We start from the raw sequence: 17,425 nt of genomic DNA on the forward strand, positions 1-17,425 counted from the left end.
CTTTGCTTGAATAATGACGTCCTTTACAGATGCACTTTAGCTTCGTGAGATCCCATTTATTAAGACTGTTTCAGGGAGTCTTGAATGAATTATTAAATCCTAGGTTTGGGCCCTCTAACCTAGTGGCATAATCTGTTACTTTCTATCAACCCCCCTCCCCTTTTTCTCAAGAATTACTAATGTTTACAATTTACCTATGCAAAGCACAAGTCTTGATATTGGGGACGTGAAACTGTGCTGACGTTGCTTGTTCTCAGTGTGCTTCATAGAGCAATAGGTAAGTACAGGCATGTCATGGACTCAAACACATAGCAACACACACAATCTGGAGATTATCGAGTGGAGTAGAATTCTACCTTTTCTCCCTTTGAGGATTCATGTTTTTCTAACACTAAAGTTCTATGGCATGGCGTCATCATCCTTACAGCTGTCGGGCCACCATCTTAGATTTGGAATATGACCAAAATCCTGACACCTTCTGAGCTTTGCTGTATAGGGCCCAGTATTTCTGCCACATGTTTTTTCTAAAGGACTGGAGACAGGAAGAGGGAAAGAGCAATACAGGAAGGTCCAGGCCTGAAGCCCACACAGGAGCCTTCACCGTGCATAGCCCGATGCTGTGCTCAGGCTGCCATTTGTCAGCATGCAGTCTGATTTGAACTCTCGTAATTTAACATCTGCATTCCAGGGATTAGCTGCTGTCAGTAATGATGCCTAAAATACTACATTCGCTATCTAAGTGTGAATGCATTTCACTTTTCTACTCATCGCTGAAGGTTTTATTCTTGATGGTTGAATGGTGACAAAACTACTAATTCTGGGCTGAGTGAGTTAGGAAATTATAGTAATAAGTTAAGAACACAGTCTATTGCGTAAAAAGTTTATTTCCTAGCAGAGAGACTTATGCATAAATAGCAAGCATTTCCACACATAAAAAATATAACTTTTGAACAAATTAATTAGTAAAAGCAGGCTGATCTATTATAATTATAAAAAACTGAGAACAATTTACAGTCATATAGACCGCTGTTAGTAGCAATTGAGTATAAAGTCTCTTATTCCCTTTGTTAGTGTAAAGGAACATATGCCTGGGGGCTTGGGGAGATGGTTCCACTAGTCCTGTGACTGTAAAAAGCTGAGTAGACTAAGTAGTTCCTGAATATGAGCCGAGCATGGGCAGGTGGGGAGAGCAGGATCCCAGCGCTCTCTGGCCTGCCACTCTAGCAGAAGAGATGAACACGGGCTTCAATAGCAGACTTTGTCTCTGAAAACAATGTAGAGAGTGAGTGAGGAAGACAGCTGTGTCAACCTCTGTTCTCCATATGCATACAGGAGTAATGTACATAAAATGTCTACACAGGCACACACAGATAGACCACACACACAAGTGCATGGTAGGTTCAGGTGCCAAAATATGATACTTTGAAGATAATAAGTTGTTTCAGATCTCTTATAGGGAACATACAATTTTTTAATGGTAAAAAAATTTGCATTCAAAATATTTTTTGGTTTTTTTTGTTTGCTTTTTATTGTTGAGTTAAAAAAAAAAAACTATTTATTTTATTACAAACAGTATTCTGCCTGCATGTATGCCTGCACACCAGAAGAGGTCACCAGATCTCATCGTAGATGGTTGTAAGCCAGCATGTGGTTGCGGGGAATTGAACTCAGGACCTCTGGAAGAACAGACAGTGCTCTTAACCACTGAGCCATTTCTCCAGCCCCATTCAAAATATTTTGATCATATTTGCCCCCTCCTCTTAATTCCTCCCAGATCCTCCTGTTCGCTCTACTCACCCAACTTAATGTCTTCTCCCCATCCCTCCCTTCCTCTCTCTCTGTCCCTCCCTTCCTTCCTTCCTTCTCTCCCTCCTTCCCTCCCTCCCATCAAACAAACAAACAAAACCAATACTTTTTAAAGTGATAATAATTAGAGTAATCTAGGCTTAGGTAGTAACTAATTAGGTGTGTGTAAGGTTTGAAGTAAACCCTTAGCAACAATTGGCAGGTGACCTGCTGCTGATACTCAGCTGTTGCTTAATGGACCACTTGTAGAAGTTTTCATTTCTAATGCAGACAACGATCTCTATTACCTTTAACTTAAAAGAAGAAATCCTCCATTTCCTTAGAAGAAAATCTATAACTCAGAAACATAGACATTCAAACCAACCTTCTCTTTTTCCAGTTAAGCTTAAATTACTGTAGCATTGTTCCAATGTGTATTTTTTTTGAAATTCATTGAACTTTCCATAGCTAGTAACAATCATAAAATTACAAGAGAAAATATGACTTTTTACCCTCATTAAGGAGGTATGTGTGTGTGCTTGCACATGCATGCGTGTGCAACCACCATGCAATAGACCACTTAGTAGTATTCCAGAGAGGCAATGAAAATGTCACTGAAAATAACAAACCTACTTTCTGATCATGTCAACAGTAAATGGGCAGCAGCACACCCAGGCTGCAGCAGAGGAAACTTGGGGATATTTAGACAGCAATCCTGAAAACAGTTACTAAATCACTAATTTGTTATTGACTGAATCAAAAGCTTGGCAATAAAACAAGTGGTCCTCTTGATTGATATTTAAAAGTGAAGTTGCTCCCCGGCGACCATTCAGAAAGCATTGTCTCTGTACTTCTGTGTGAGAATTCATCTGTCAATGTCTTGCTCAACTTAAGCCTTTCTTCACATAAATGAAGAAACATGATACTAAAAATGAGCTTAATACAGAAGCCCAGCTTGCCGCACACAGCAGGGAGGTCCTTGATAGAAAGCAGGAAGCTGAAAGCATTGGGGAGAATAGTTTCTAGAATGTTCTTTAGCAGCAAGACCTCAGAGACTCAAGATTCAAACAACATTATTCCTTTCTGCCCTGGTTTCCTCCTACTACCCCAGTTATTAAGGCACAGCCTGCCCTTCCTGTCTGTGCAGTCGTTTTGGAACAGCACCTTCCCTTCTTGAAGGAGATTCTACCCCTCCATGGGGTAATTCTGTTTCTCCTGCCTTCTCTTAGTCTTTGTGGTCTCTCTCTCTGTCTGTCACTCTCTCTCTCTCTCTCTCTCTCTCTCTCTCTCTCTCTCTCTCTCTCTCTCTCTCTGTCTCTCTCTCTGTCTGTCTTTCTCTCTCTCTCTTCTTTTGTTTGTTCATTTGCTTTTGATTATTCCTTGTACAGTATAACTTTGTCAGAGCAGTGTTCTAGAACCCTCTGTGAGATATTAAAAATGGTGGGAGTAACAACAATTCATTCTATTCTGTAGTAAGTGACCAAACGGGACAGGATTTGGGAACCAGATGGCTATTTTCGGGAAAGTGTATCAGTCCTTTCCAGGCAGGGAGAGCCACAGAGGCCCATTGGTACCCATTTTCCTTATTTATCAAGCCAAAAGAATGAGTATTGAGTGAGATAGATTTGCTTACATTTATGCATATTTCTTCATAAACAGATGAATATCTAATCTGAGGTTTGCTGTTTGCTGTGCTTTAAATTATATTCTTCAGAAACAACATTGCATTTTTTATTTTTCTCAACCTCCCTATGTTTCATAATATAATTTATAACTCTATTCTCTATGCCTATCTATTAGTGTGACCAAACTAATCTATACAGATAGCATCTAGGAGCTTTGACAGTAATTAAATTAGAATTACATCACAAATAAGATTTAGTTATATGTGTGTTTGTTTGATAATTACCAAAAACAAATATTAGTGACGCTAATCTGTAACATGTATTATAAAAATATAAAGGTTAGCAAACCATGAATAGTACGTGCAGTTGGCTTGAGTAAATGAAGTAGAAAATTGTTACTATAAACGATAAAATTGTCTTATATTGATTATCTATATTGCACACTAGTGAAGTCTCACCATTTCATCCTTCCTCTTTCTCCTTATTTTTGTCGTGTGTGTGTGTGTGTGTGTGTGTGTGTGTGTGTGTGTATGTGCACACACGCACACGCATGTGCACACATGTGCACATGCATGTGTATTCACAGATGCTGGTATTTGAAGGCCAAAGGTTGAGGTTGGGATGCCTCCTCAATGTCTTCTTCACCTTATTTCTTGAGACAGGCTTTCTCATTGGACCTAGAGCTGGGAGTTCACTGCTTGGTCTAGACTGACCAGCCTACAATTCCCAGAGTTCCTCCTCCTTCCACCCCTCAGTTCCAGGGTTACACATGCATATTGCCACGCCTGACGTTTTTCTGTGAGTGCTCGGACTCCACACTCATGTCCTCCTGCTTCTTCAACAAACCCTTTACCAGTGAGCCAACTCCCCAACTCCGTTCTTTCTTGCACTGTCTCACCTTTTTAATGGAAGATTATTGTTGGGCAATTCAGACCTGAGACTGCACCAGATTCCTCAGGCAGATGCTTCCCCTGTCCAGGAGGAGTGCTTCCCTCTCCCTCAGGGGCTAGACATCTGAAGGACCAAAGGCAGCATGGTACCCTGGATGGACTGACCATGTTTATTGATGTGGTTCTTAAATTTTACTTCACAACACACTGTGTATTTTTTTTTCAGCTGTTGCTCTTTCTGTAAAATGGTATGTATTTCCGTATCACTTCGTCTTTCTTCTTGTGCCCAGTGGGATTTCGTTAAGTTGTGCTAAGAGGAGGGTGTATATAATTATAAGTCACATGATGCCTAGGAGGTAATATCTGAGAAGATTGTCAATAAAGGTTGACAGAAAGATTGTCAAAAAGTGCTACACTTCAAGACAACGTGGGCTAACCTGGTCTTCAATGCGTAACAGCCCTAAATTTCATACTAGGATTTCCATGAAAGAGTCTATGAATGGCTCCCACCTCACAGAAACTTCACACACATCACAGAAAAGCCTCCCCAGCACTCTCTTTCCTTTTCGTTGTGTTTTTACATGAGTGTTAGGGATTAATCTCTTGTCCTTGTACTTGTGTACCAAGCAAGTTATTGACTGACCAAATGCCAGGAGCTTTCAAATCCAGTGTTCCCAGAGGAAGAACACTTTGGCTGCCATTTTGGGGGACAAAAAGGAATTCTGGGGTCAGGCTAATTATATCTTGGTAAGTTGGGGTCACTGGTAACTCAGTTGTTCATAATCTGTTTTTTAAAAAATATATGTGTACCATGCTTGTCATGACTCACACATGGATATCAGAGACAACTTGTGAAAGACACTTCTCTCTGAGCACATGGGTTCCAGGAATTGAACTCAGATCATCAGGTTTGGTAGCAAATGGCTTTGTCAACCATGCCATCTCACCACATATTAGTGGGACTCTCTTTGAAATAGTGAATAAGCCTGTTTGGTGTTTCCATGTCATGAGAAATGGGTTTTGGTTCAGCCTGGCTTAAAGGGCATAATCAGTTGAGTTATCGCTCTTTCTTTTAGAACCCAAGTTGACAACCATTTCCTATTGACTGTGAATGAGTCGAATTGCTCTATTCCCTTTGTTTTTAAAAGCAAGTCAATTGTAACACAGTAAATTTATGACCTCATATGACCTCACAGAGTAAACCAGGATGTTCATTTCATCTCATTATTACTGGACCATACTGCCTAAGAGTAAAAAGAAAGTAAATGAAAAGAAAATCTTCTTTTAACAACTACTTGATGTGTAACTAATAGTTACCCTTTAATATTATTGTATGGATAAATATTTCTAAATTTCTAAGTTACTCTAAGTTTTCTAAAGACCTGTGGAGCCCACAAAGAGAAATAACAATGACAAGTTGTATTTAGGGTTGATTGGATTATGTGACATAGTTTCCCACCACAGTGTTTATTACCAATGCTGTTCTCAAGCATTGGTTGTGTCTTCTCTCAGTGTTGTTTTTCCTGTAGTGAAATACATGTGATGTAACATTTATCATTATAATTACTTTGAAGTCTAAGTTCTCCTAGTCTTAAGGTTGTATGACCATCACCATGGTACATTGCCAGAACTCTTCATCTTAACAACTGAAACTCTGTACACATTAGATAATGTCTTATGGCTTTCTACTTCAACCAAACAATGAGTCTAATCAATGACTGTTAATTCATTTTGTCATTTTGATTTTATTATTTTGAGTACTTCAAGTAAATACCTTGTAGAGTATTTGCTTTTGTTTTTCCTTAAAGGATTCTTTCACTTATCATAGCATCTCTGGGGTTCATACATGTTGTGGCGTGTATCAGAATTTTTTCAGGCCAAATAATATTCTATTATGTGTATTTAACACATTTTGCTTACCTCTTAATTTTTTAATGGGCACTTGGGTTGATCTAGCATTGCTAGTACTTCCGCTGTGAAGGTCGGCTTACAAATACCTCCTTGATATCGTGCTATCAGTTTGGGGGTGTCTGTACAGAGAAATAGATTTGCTAGATCATATGATATATCTACTTTTAATGTTTTAATCATTACCATATGGCTTCCTACAGTGGTTCTATGATCGTTCGTTCTCACTAACAGTGTACAAGTTTCAGAAAGTGAACTCTTTCTAGTGGTCTTTTACATGTTTAGGAAAACGCTACAATAATAACAAAGTATTGGCCTGTGTTAGAACTGAAGGAAGATACAAAAGTAATCAAAAATAAATCAGAAGGAAATGAAAGAGGGTGCATTGGGTGGGGCTGTGCATGCCTGCAATTGCAAAACTGTGGAAGCAATGACAGGAGAATCCTTCAGTTCCAGGTCAGCTAGGGATACAATGTGAATCAAAGAATGAGACCTCAGGCAGGAAAGAGGTTATAAGTTCCCTGGCCATTTCACCTCACTTCTCTTCTTAACAACCGTACGAGGGACAATGCCCATGGGTATAGTTTCTATTCTGATTTCCCATCATCTGTCAACTCACCTTGCTGTCTCTCTCCTGGACCAAGGTGGATGTTTGAATAGGACAGCTCTGGTAGCCCATCTCTTAGTTAGATCATGTTTGTTGCCATTGTTAATATGACTCAGCATAGTGTCCCATACACAGATCAGTAAGAAAGTCATTGAACCACCTATTAAAGAAAACTTGTGGCCTTTAAAAAAGCTATTATTTTATTAGTTATAGTTATGCATATGGGTGTCTGTGTGGGGGCATATACCTGAATGCAGGTGCTGCTGGGGGCTGGAGACACTGATTTCCCTGTACCTAGAGTTACAAGTGGCCGTGAGTTGCCCGGCATAAGCCCTGGGACCTGAGCTCAGGTCCTCTGCTAGAGTGGTGCCCTCTGAGCCGTGTCTCCAGCCTTGTCTCTGTGGCCTTTTTTATTTCCATCACCCTACTTGGTATCCAGGATGAGCAGCTTATCTTGACACACTCTGGTTATCTGCTATTTCGGAGGTATCATAGATGCTATGCTATGTATGCAGTAATTAAATATCTTACATACAGAACTCATCTCAGCTGGAGAAGGTATTGACAAGGAAGCTAGGCATGTCTGTTCAATTCCTTCCCACTTGGCTTCTGTGGGACTCCCACATCAGCTAACGAAGCTGGTACAATACAAGCTGACACACCTGACTCTGTCCCCAGGCAGTGTCCTTGCATGATATCTGTGGAAATCCTGATTGTTTACTAAGGACTTTGAAACTTTCTGAACACACAAAATAAGCTGTTTCAAGGAGTCATTGAATTATAAAAATATCCTTGCTGTCTGCATTTGGTTATGTTAAAACAGACATGGGTTCCATTCATTAAGAAATGAAATATGAACAGCTGATTCTGTTCCCAGCATCACAAAAAAATGTTTTTCTCATCTCACTCTCTAATCCAAACATTTACCCTGTATTGAATAGAAGTAATTTTCGCATTTGAAGACAAACTTGTTCATAGATGGACTTTGAAAGAAAACATGATGTAATTGTCTCATTCTTGCTCATTTTGCTTGAGATGGTCTCTAGTCTTACCCACTTTTTTTTCAAATTACATAATTCTGTTTTTGTTTATGACTGAATAATAGTTGATTGTGTGCCAATGCATGCACATATGTGTTTATGCATGCACATGTGTTTGTTTATTATTCATCTCTTGATAGACATCTAGGCTGATTCTATGTCTGGTCTATTTTGAGTATTGTAGAATTAAATACAGATGTATCTCTATGTATGATTTTTATTCCTTTGAGTATATATCCAAGAGTGATCTAGCCTGATTATATAATAGTTCTGTTTTTCACTTTCTAAGGAACTCTCATACTGATTTACACAGTAGCTGGACTAATATACACTGTTTTGTTGTTGTTGTTGTTTTAGATAGCCATTCTGACTAGAATGAGAAAGAATTTTAATGTAGATATATACATGCATATGCACACATGTGCAACTGCAGGCCTGTATGCTTATATAAATTAGAAGACAGACTCAGATAGCCTAGTGCTCAGCAAATAGTTCAGTTTCTTCAGTCCATCCCTCACTGGCCTTTCTCCACCTTCCAAGCCATGAGATTACAAGTGGGTTCCGGGAATGGAAATCTTTTCCACGTGCTCACAAAGCAAACACTGAATCAGCTAGGCCACTAAACCAGCTCCCCAGTCCTCAGCGTAGCGTTGTTTGCATTTCCTTCATGGCTAAAGGTAGTGTTCACGTTTCCTTCATGGCTAAACTTATTAACCATTTCTTTAATGTATTTATTGGCTCTTCCACTTCTTTTGAAAAGTCCCTGTTCAATTCATTTGCTCGTTGATTGATTGGATTACTTGTGCTTTAGGTGTTTAATTTTATACATTCTCGATATTGATCCTTTGATGAAGAGTTGGCACAGGTTTTCTCCCATTTGGAAGACTGCCTGTCCACAGTGATATTTGTTTCTTTTGCTGTGTGGAAGCTTTTTAATTTGATAACAATCTCATTAGTCAGTTCTTGCTATTATTATCTTAGTTTTAGCTTCTTATTCTGAAAGTTGTTTTATATTCCTATATATAAAACTGCTTCTCTTCCCAGATTCAAAGATTCAGGCCTAACATTGAGGTCTTTCATTTTTCTACATGTAGACATCCAGTTAGACTAGCACCATTTGTTGAAGATGCTATCTTTTTTTCCCCATTGTATGGTTCTGGCTTCTTTGTCAAAACTCAAGTGTCCACAGGTGTGTGGGTTTATTTCTGATCAGGTCTTAGGTTTGATTCAATTGGTCCACTTGTCTGTTTTTATGGCAGTGCCATGTAGTTTTTATTACTGTTGCTCTATAGTACATCTTGAGATCAGGGATGGAGGTACCTCCAGAAGATCTTTTATTGTACAGGATTGTCTTAGCTATTTGGGTTTTCTGTTTTGTTCTGTTTTTCCATGTGAAGTTGAGAATTGTTCTTTCAAGGTCTATAAAGAACTGTGTTGGCATTTTGATGGGAATTGCATTGATCTATAGATTGCTTTTGGTAAAATGGCCATTTTAACTATGTTCATCCTACCAATCCATGAGCATGGGAGATTGTTCCATCTTCTGATATCTTCTTCAGTTTCTTTCTACAGAGACGATTTTTTTTTTTCATACACATCTTTCACTTGTTTGGTTAGACTTACACCAAGATGTTTTATGGGTTTTGTGGCTATTGTAAAGCATGTTGTTTCCCTAATTTTTTCTCAGTCCCTTGGTCATTTGTATACAGGACGACTGCTGATTTTTGTTTTTTGTTTTTTAGTTGATTTTGTATCCAGCCACTTTGTTTTGTTTGAGCTGATTTTTATGCAGCTTAAGAGGTAGAGACCTCAACTTCCAGTCTAGTGAAGGGCTTTCTCTCCTCTAATGAATGGTTTTACTCCTTTGGCCAACCCAAAGAAGACTGCAGATTGTGTGCTTATGCCTGAACACTCTATTTCGTTGCTTTGATCTGTGTGTTTTTATTTATTCCAGTGCCCTGATGTTTTTATTACTATGGCTTCATAATATACTTTGAAGTTTGTTATTATGGTGCTTCTCACATTGATACTTTGCTCAAAATTATTTTTTCTACATGAGGTTTTGTGTGTGTGTGTGCTTCCTTGTGAGTATTAGGGTTGTTTTGTCTCTTGCTGTCAAGAGTTTTATTGAAATTCTCAGGGGGATTCCATTTGATCTACAGCTAACTTTGGATTTTGTAAATGACTTGACATTAACCCCTCCAACCCACAAACGTGGATATCTCTCTATTTTCTAGTGTCATCTTCAGTTGCTTTCTTAAGTGCTTTGTGGTTTTCAATATAGAAATCTTTAATATATTTGGTTAGGCTTATTTCTAGATAAGTTTGGAATGTATGTTTGTAGTTTTTTTGTTGTTTGTTGATTGAATCATCATTTCAGACAGTCCTCCTATGAATGGGATTATTTTCCTGATTTCATTCCTACTACATTCATTATTGATATATAGAAAAGGTGCTGATTTCTGCCCACTGGTTTTTATATTCTGTAACTTTCAGTAAATGTTTATTCAGCTACCTCTGAAGGCTAGGTAGGTACCATATACAGTGTTGAATATGAAGTGTCTCCTTCAGTGCTCTGCCTAAAAGATTTTCACTCCTGGGATGCACTGGATTTAGTCAGTATCTTAGCTCTTACCTTCCCCATTGAATCCCCTCAGACTTTGCCCTCTTTGCTCAGTAGTTCTGCAGAGGTCTCTGTTGGGAACCATTGATGTAACTGGGAATTAGGTGGATTAGCACATATTTTACCACAGTGATAAATAGTACTGCCAGCACTCAGCATGGGGACTGGGATGACAGTCTTGCCATGTTAGGGACAGACTCATGAAAAACTCTGATCACCTTTAGTCTGACCAGAGACTCTTCTTCAACCCTCAGGTGTAGTCCAATGATTGGACCTTAATCGGAAAATTAAAGGTCATTGAGTGAGTGGGCTTCTTAACACAATATTCTGCCCAGTCTTTCAGAGGAGCCTGTGCACGTCCAGAGACACATCTTCCCTTCAAGTTCCATACAAGGGAGAAACAAACTAAAGAGAACAAGTGCTTCTGTCTTTAGTGGAGTGTTTCTTTAGAAATGGCGTTAATCTTCATTACTCCGTTTTCTGTTTTCTGTAGTACACATACTCTCATGCCTCACAGAGCTGTTTTGCCATTTGTAGAGACTGATGCACCATCTGTTCACTGATCTGGTTGATTGAACAGCAAATATTTACCTCAGACATCTAGGCAGACAGAGAGTCTGAGATCAGGGGCTAGCCTAGACTGGCTTTGACCTCGACCACGGCTCCTTTTCAGCTTGCACATTGTTGGCTTTTCTTTTACTTTTCAAAGATGTAGATGATCTTTAGTGTGCATTGTAACATATAAAAGCATTGATTTTTTACATTTGCATTTATATTATTCCACATATATACAATAAACTACCTACAGCAAGAAGAACCATGACATAATCAAGAATTATATAAATGTTACAGTCTTAGTGTTTTGGCTATTTGAATTTGACAGTCTTGAAGAAAATATCTTTCCTATCTTGGTGCATCTAAAATTCTGAATGTAAATCATTCTCTGTCACATATTGTCATTATCTATCTAGACCTAAAAACATCTTAACCCCTAAACAACTAAGCTTCATTGTAAAACTAAGCTACGTGGTCTTCAACTCCATCAGAGACTTGAAAAGGAATAAACTTGATTACCTGAATACGCCGGGAGTGCAAGTTAGTAGCTTTCCAAATGAGAAGATGACAGGGACAGTTTTCTATTTTATTACAACTTCCAGGCAAGAAAAAAGAGAGATCCCCTTTTATCCCTTTTAAAGAGCTCTGTCCTCATGACCTTCCACAGGTCCCCACCTCTTAATGTGGTCACTTTAGGGATTTAGACTTCTCCATATGAAAGGGAAAAGATGTTTAATCCATTGCACATGTAGAAGTAGCAGTAAATATCCGCTTCCGCCGTTCACCAGTGTGGGAGGCAGTATGCTGAGGGCCATGCAGACAGTGGATGTGTCACTTTCACAGCTGCCATGCTTACACTTACGCTGTAGTCACTAGATGAAAGAGCACCAGATACTGAAGTGCAGGGAGGAAAAAACAAACCCAGTAAACAGAAGCCTGATTTGTCTGTCTATTGTGTGTCTCTTGAGAGAGCTCACTTTCCTTTGCAGCCTTGGATTTCAGGTTTGTTGGCCTGAACTCAAGGCTTACACCTTTCAGCTTTGCATTTAACATGTGAGAGGGACCAAACTTCTCACTATTGTGGAGATATCTGGTCCTGTTATAGAAAGAATCCCTCATCCCTGTGCATAACTGGGCCCTGATGTTGCTTCTTGTTTTCCAACTCCAGCACAAGACTCCAGACTTTCTCTCTACCACATTGGGAACCAGTTCTGATCTCCAAGCCTGCTCTTTGGTCACTGTGTCAATATTTTATCTTCTGGAATCCCATCTTGAACTGTACCAGCTGCCTAACCTCTTAGTCAGGGCTGCTACTAATGAAATTTTGTGACTATTTTACTCAAAGTGAAATTACTTTTGATTTTATATATATATATATATATATATATATATATATATATATATATATATATATATATATATATGATCATATATGATATATATTATACATATTTTTACATATATATATATATATATATATATATAGAGAGAGAGAGAGAGAGAGAGAGAGTAGAAACAAAATAACAATTGATTCTGAAGAGTAATACAGCATGAATAAAAATCACCATAAATAATACAAATAGCAACTATCTGTCTTTTTAATACACAGTCTCCGATTTTCAGTGATAAATTATCTTTTCCCCTCTAAGTTCTAATAATTTTGAGATTGTTAAACAGTAATTAATGATTCAAATCTATAATTGATATGCTTTAGATCATAGCAGAACGCTGGCACTGTTTTACTCACAAATGTCTAATTGGTTAATTATTCTATCAGTTCATTCATGGAACTGATTTAATTTGTGGCCTTATGAATTTCACATAGCTCACTAAAATTTTTCAAAAATGCAATAGCTTAATTTTATGGTCCGTTAAACGTAACTATGATTATGACACTAGTTTCTCTTTAAGACAGCAAATATTACTATAACTGCCGTTTTTTCTTTTGTAGACATTTGTCAAGCATGGCACTGAAAACATAATATGGTTTCATTTAAAGAAAAAAATATTTTAAGTAGAAGAAGGAATGAGTATGGAAAGACACTGCCAGAGACAGTTAACCTTATAATCTAAACTGAGCATTAAAAGCTCAACATCTGGCAGAGGATGTAACAGTAGTGGAATTCATGCATAGCATGTGCAGGGTGCTGAGTTCATATCCCAACACCCCTCAAAAACACTCTTCAGTTCTGCTTAAAGCTGTTTACAGTTCAGTGAAGATTACCAGAGGGCAAGCCCCTCTGACTCCTTAGTATCTCCGTTGTAATTCAGATCCCTTAATAAGTAAAATCCACTGTAGTAAATAGCCAACCTGTAGTGCATCATGATGCTGTGCCCCCCACCCCCTTTCAAAGCCCATGTAAATCATTGACTTAACATAAATGTCACATATAGTGTAATCTTCTCAGTTGATTAGATTATTGCTCAAATAGTTATTAATTAAGCAGGTATTTTGTGTTAATGCTGGGGAGTACTAGGTGTAATAAATGTCAGCTAGATATTTTTCTTTTATCTTTTCCTTTTTGAGCATGTGCCTCACCCCTGAGCTCTCCTACAGTTTCTAATCAATATTTAGTGAGCAAGTTAACAATGAAAAGTGGTAAGCATAGACAGAAATATATATATGCAGAAAGAACACCCACAAAAGTCTTAATTTACAATAGTGATAGATTTGCGGAAAGTACTTTTATGTCTCATCATTTTATATTAACTTATCTAGGTAGGGCATGTTATAATTGTATTATTATAGAATCTAGCTGAAAGAAAAATAGGTACACTAGTAGAGTAAATTATACATACCATGGTTTTCAGGAGGGAGGGAACCCATAGAAATTCACATGATAATTTTCAGTATATTTTTATGCAAAAATAATGATTGGAAGTAATGGTGTTCACAGTGTGGGACCTTGAAGAACTGATAATGCAGAGGAGAAGAAAACACAAATGTTCAGATAAGCATGCAGAATTTACTATCCAATTTTAAGAGTATGAGTGCTGCTGTCTGAGAAATTTGCCCCTTCCATGATGTTCTGAACCATGAGAAGCCAAGCAGGCAATAGAGAAAACAAAGGGAAGTGTATTATTAGGTTGCAAGATCATACACAAGTCTTTATGCCATCAGTTGATACCTTTCCAAAGGTCATGGCCTGTGACTGGCAGTGTCTTTACAGGAAAGGCTATGCTGGGCAGTGGCTGTGAGCTGCGCTGTGCAGTATGCCATCTGCTCTGTGCTGGATGCTCTGTAGTCACTGGCTTTGACTCTGTCAAGAACAAACCAATTGTGAAGCTTCATAAGCTAGCCTAAGTCTTCCTACACTTGTTTGACACACTGTGTGACAAGATACTAGTTCAACAGATACTGGTTACAAGGTACCTTACAAGTAAAACCTTCTCTTATAATTCAAACCCAGTGTAATGGGGTCAGAAGACCCACCTCACCAAGAGTAAAAACATACTGATATGAGATACCATTTTTCTTTACTAGATAAATATTTTCACTTATTGATAACAAATACTAGGAATAATTTAGCCTGTGGGTGTCTTCACAATTTGAGGGTAAACCATTTTGCCAGACAGTTTGCCTTGTTTTCTCCCCCACAGTTTTAAATGATGCTTTTTCACCTGGAAATTTTGCTAGTAAGAATTTTTCTTTTAGCATTAACCTACAACATGCAAATATATGGGTGCACACATACATACATAATAACTATTTGTTATATTAAGCAAGAAACTATTTCCAATACTAAAAAATGCCATGACTTAACGTAATATGAAATGTATGGTTTATTTATCAGTGTTATATTACCCTATGCTTATTAGATCATTATAGCTTTGTGCATTTTTCCAAAGGAGAAAATGCATGTTAATGATACACACACAAAACTAAAGAGATACACAAAGATGTGATGATCTTCAGAGCTACTTTTAACAATTTAGTTAGTATACATGTGTGTACATTTCTGTTCATAAAATGTTGCTAATCTGTTATAAATTTTGTCAAACTTCAGTCAGTATCTATAAAATAAAATGAAGAATTTCTAAGAAGTCATTTTATGCAGAAGATTTTGCTGTACGTATTTATTACATATGGACAATCGGCAGACTCCGGATCTACTGATGATGTAAATCTGAGTGCTAGGAAACTAAATCTTATAAATGTTTGAAAATAGTTGGATCTAACTTATTTTTGAAAAATAATTCAAAGAAAAGACTTATCAACACTGAACTTACTGCTGCCTAGTTCTTTTCTTTCTTTTACAAAAGATGTGTCTTTCTTGTTTTGGCAGAGTTACTGGGGGTGAACTGTTTGAAGACATAGTGGCAAGAGAGTATTATAGTGAAGCTGACGCCAGGTAAGTGGCTTGCCCTGAGCAAGACAAAGACGAATCGTCCCCATCACAGCACTTGTTCTATATGCGTATGTATAAACTTGAGTACAGCACGACCCAGTCTTTATGAGAATCTCATCTTATCACCTTGGACTTCTCTTCATGATAAGTCCTTCATCAGGGAAGTTTCAGTTTTTCAAAGATTCCCTAGGATGACTTTTAGAAGAAAAGAAAAACTATAGGTCTGCTTTAAATCTTGCCTTTAATAGAGTTGCACTTGAGCCAGCCATATTATGAAGGTTTAACAGCCACAGTGGCTGTTGAATATCAGTGGGACAGAGCTCCCCTGTCATCACAGTAAATTCCATAGTACCATTTAGTAGCCAGCAAGGAGGACCAGACCATAAAGGCCTCCATGGCCCCTTCATAGTGTTACTGTTAGCATGTAACACTTTGAACATTTCATTAAAACCTTTGGGATGCTGATGAGAAAAGCATTTTTGCTTTCCTACTTCTGAGAGTTCACAAGCAACTTCCCAGTTTTGTTAACTAGCAAGATGCTCGTGGAAATTTTATAGAGGGCTAGTGTTTTATTTAATTGTAGATTTCCTAGGCTACTCAAAGACATTTTGGAGTGGAATATCATTGAACTAATTACCTTGACATATTTAGACTTGATGGTGTTAATTTTGCTTCTGTATTCCATAATTTTCAACTATGTTTAAAAATCTGACAAGGAGCAATTAACTCACCATAACGTAGCTGATGTTATATGAAAGTTAAGTCACTGGCCATCAGCTCTCCAGGCTTCTCAAAGCTCTAGCAATATAGGAGCCCTCAGTGACCCTCCAGAGTAACATGTGATATGTAAAAACTCATGGTACCTACCTGTAACCCCAGACCCCTAGGGGTGAAGGCCAGAAGGTCAAGAATTTCAGGCCAGCCTGTGCTATATATTTGAAACACTGCCTTAAAATATAGAAATAAAGAAATGACTTTTCAAAAAGCTTAACTTTCATTTCTGATTTTTCTTGGTTTTATGCCACTACGTGTTCTTGGCTTTACTACTAATGTTTATGGTATTCTGTGCATCTGATTGTACATGAGTACACTTTAATTTGTAATGGATGCTTTGTTGTCAAAGTCAAGTAGAAAATTCTGTTTGGCTCATGCTACAATGAGTAAATCCATAGTACTCAAATCCTCACATCTGTCCCTAAGAAAGGAATCTAGAGCAGTTTTGAAATAGCTGTTGGCCCATTTCCCAAGTGTAAGCAATAATTTTATTTAAGGTATTAATGAAGACAGAAAGTTTGGGGCTGGAGAGATCATTCAACAGTTAAGAGCACTTGTTGCTCTTGTACAGGACCCAGGTTTCCATCCCACAGCGCACATGGTGGCTAACAACCACTACTAACCCCAGTTACAGAGGATTTCATGTCTTCTTTTGACTTCAGTGGGCATCAGGCACACATATGCACATACCTGCATGCAGACAAACACTCAGACACATAAAAAAAGTAAATACATCTAAAAATTAAAAGACATTTAGAGGACATTTATCTACCTTCCCTTTCTAAGTTATGATCAAGATAACTGTTTAAACACTTGGTTGGCAAACAGTATAGATAACAGGACAAAGCCCACAGGTTGGGCTGTATTCATTGGGAAACTAATTCTACCACAGTCTTTATGGTAGAGATCCCATAGAAATCAAGACTAAGTCTATGCCCAGATACAACCATGAAGAGGTTGTATCTCCCCCCAACATTTTAAAACTTTATTTTATCAATAGCTCTCAAAACTTAGAAATGAAATCCATCCTCTCTAATAAAGGATAATGAAATTAATTTAATAGTAATTATTGTTTTTTTTTTTAAATTTGGTCATAGACCAAGTACATTGTTTTTATGGTTAGATAAATATTTTCCCAAAAGTGTGTACAGTCCAAATTGTGATAAAAGAACCACACAGCTAAAAACTAATGAGTCATAGTCCAGTGAACCATCTAGTCACCACACTCCAATCTGAGGCTGTTTTAGTGGTGATATCAACAGATCTAGA

The 17,425-nt window shown here is 37.8% G+C and overlaps 1 protein-coding gene across 24 annotated transcripts in view; it reads left to right on the plus strand.

The window, feature by feature from the left end:
- Camk2d (calcium/calmodulin dependent protein kinase II delta) overlaps positions 1-17,425 on the plus strand; it is a 239,069-nt gene that overhangs the window by 149,369 nt on the left and 72,275 nt on the right. For all 24 annotated transcript variants that reach the window (XM_051165807.1, XM_051165828.1, XM_051165820.1 and 21 more), the window contains exon 5: positions 15,320-15,385. In XM_051165807.1, coding sequence (XP_051021764.1) covers positions 15,320-15,385 — 66 coding nt within the window. The remainder of the gene's footprint in view (positions 1-15,319; positions 15,386-17,425) is intronic.

This window comes from Acomys russatus, chromosome 23, assembly GCF_903995435.1.
Source record: "Acomys russatus chromosome 23, mAcoRus1.1, whole genome shotgun sequence".
Lineage (NCBI taxonomy): Eukaryota > Metazoa > Chordata > Mammalia > Rodentia > Muridae > Acomys > Acomys russatus.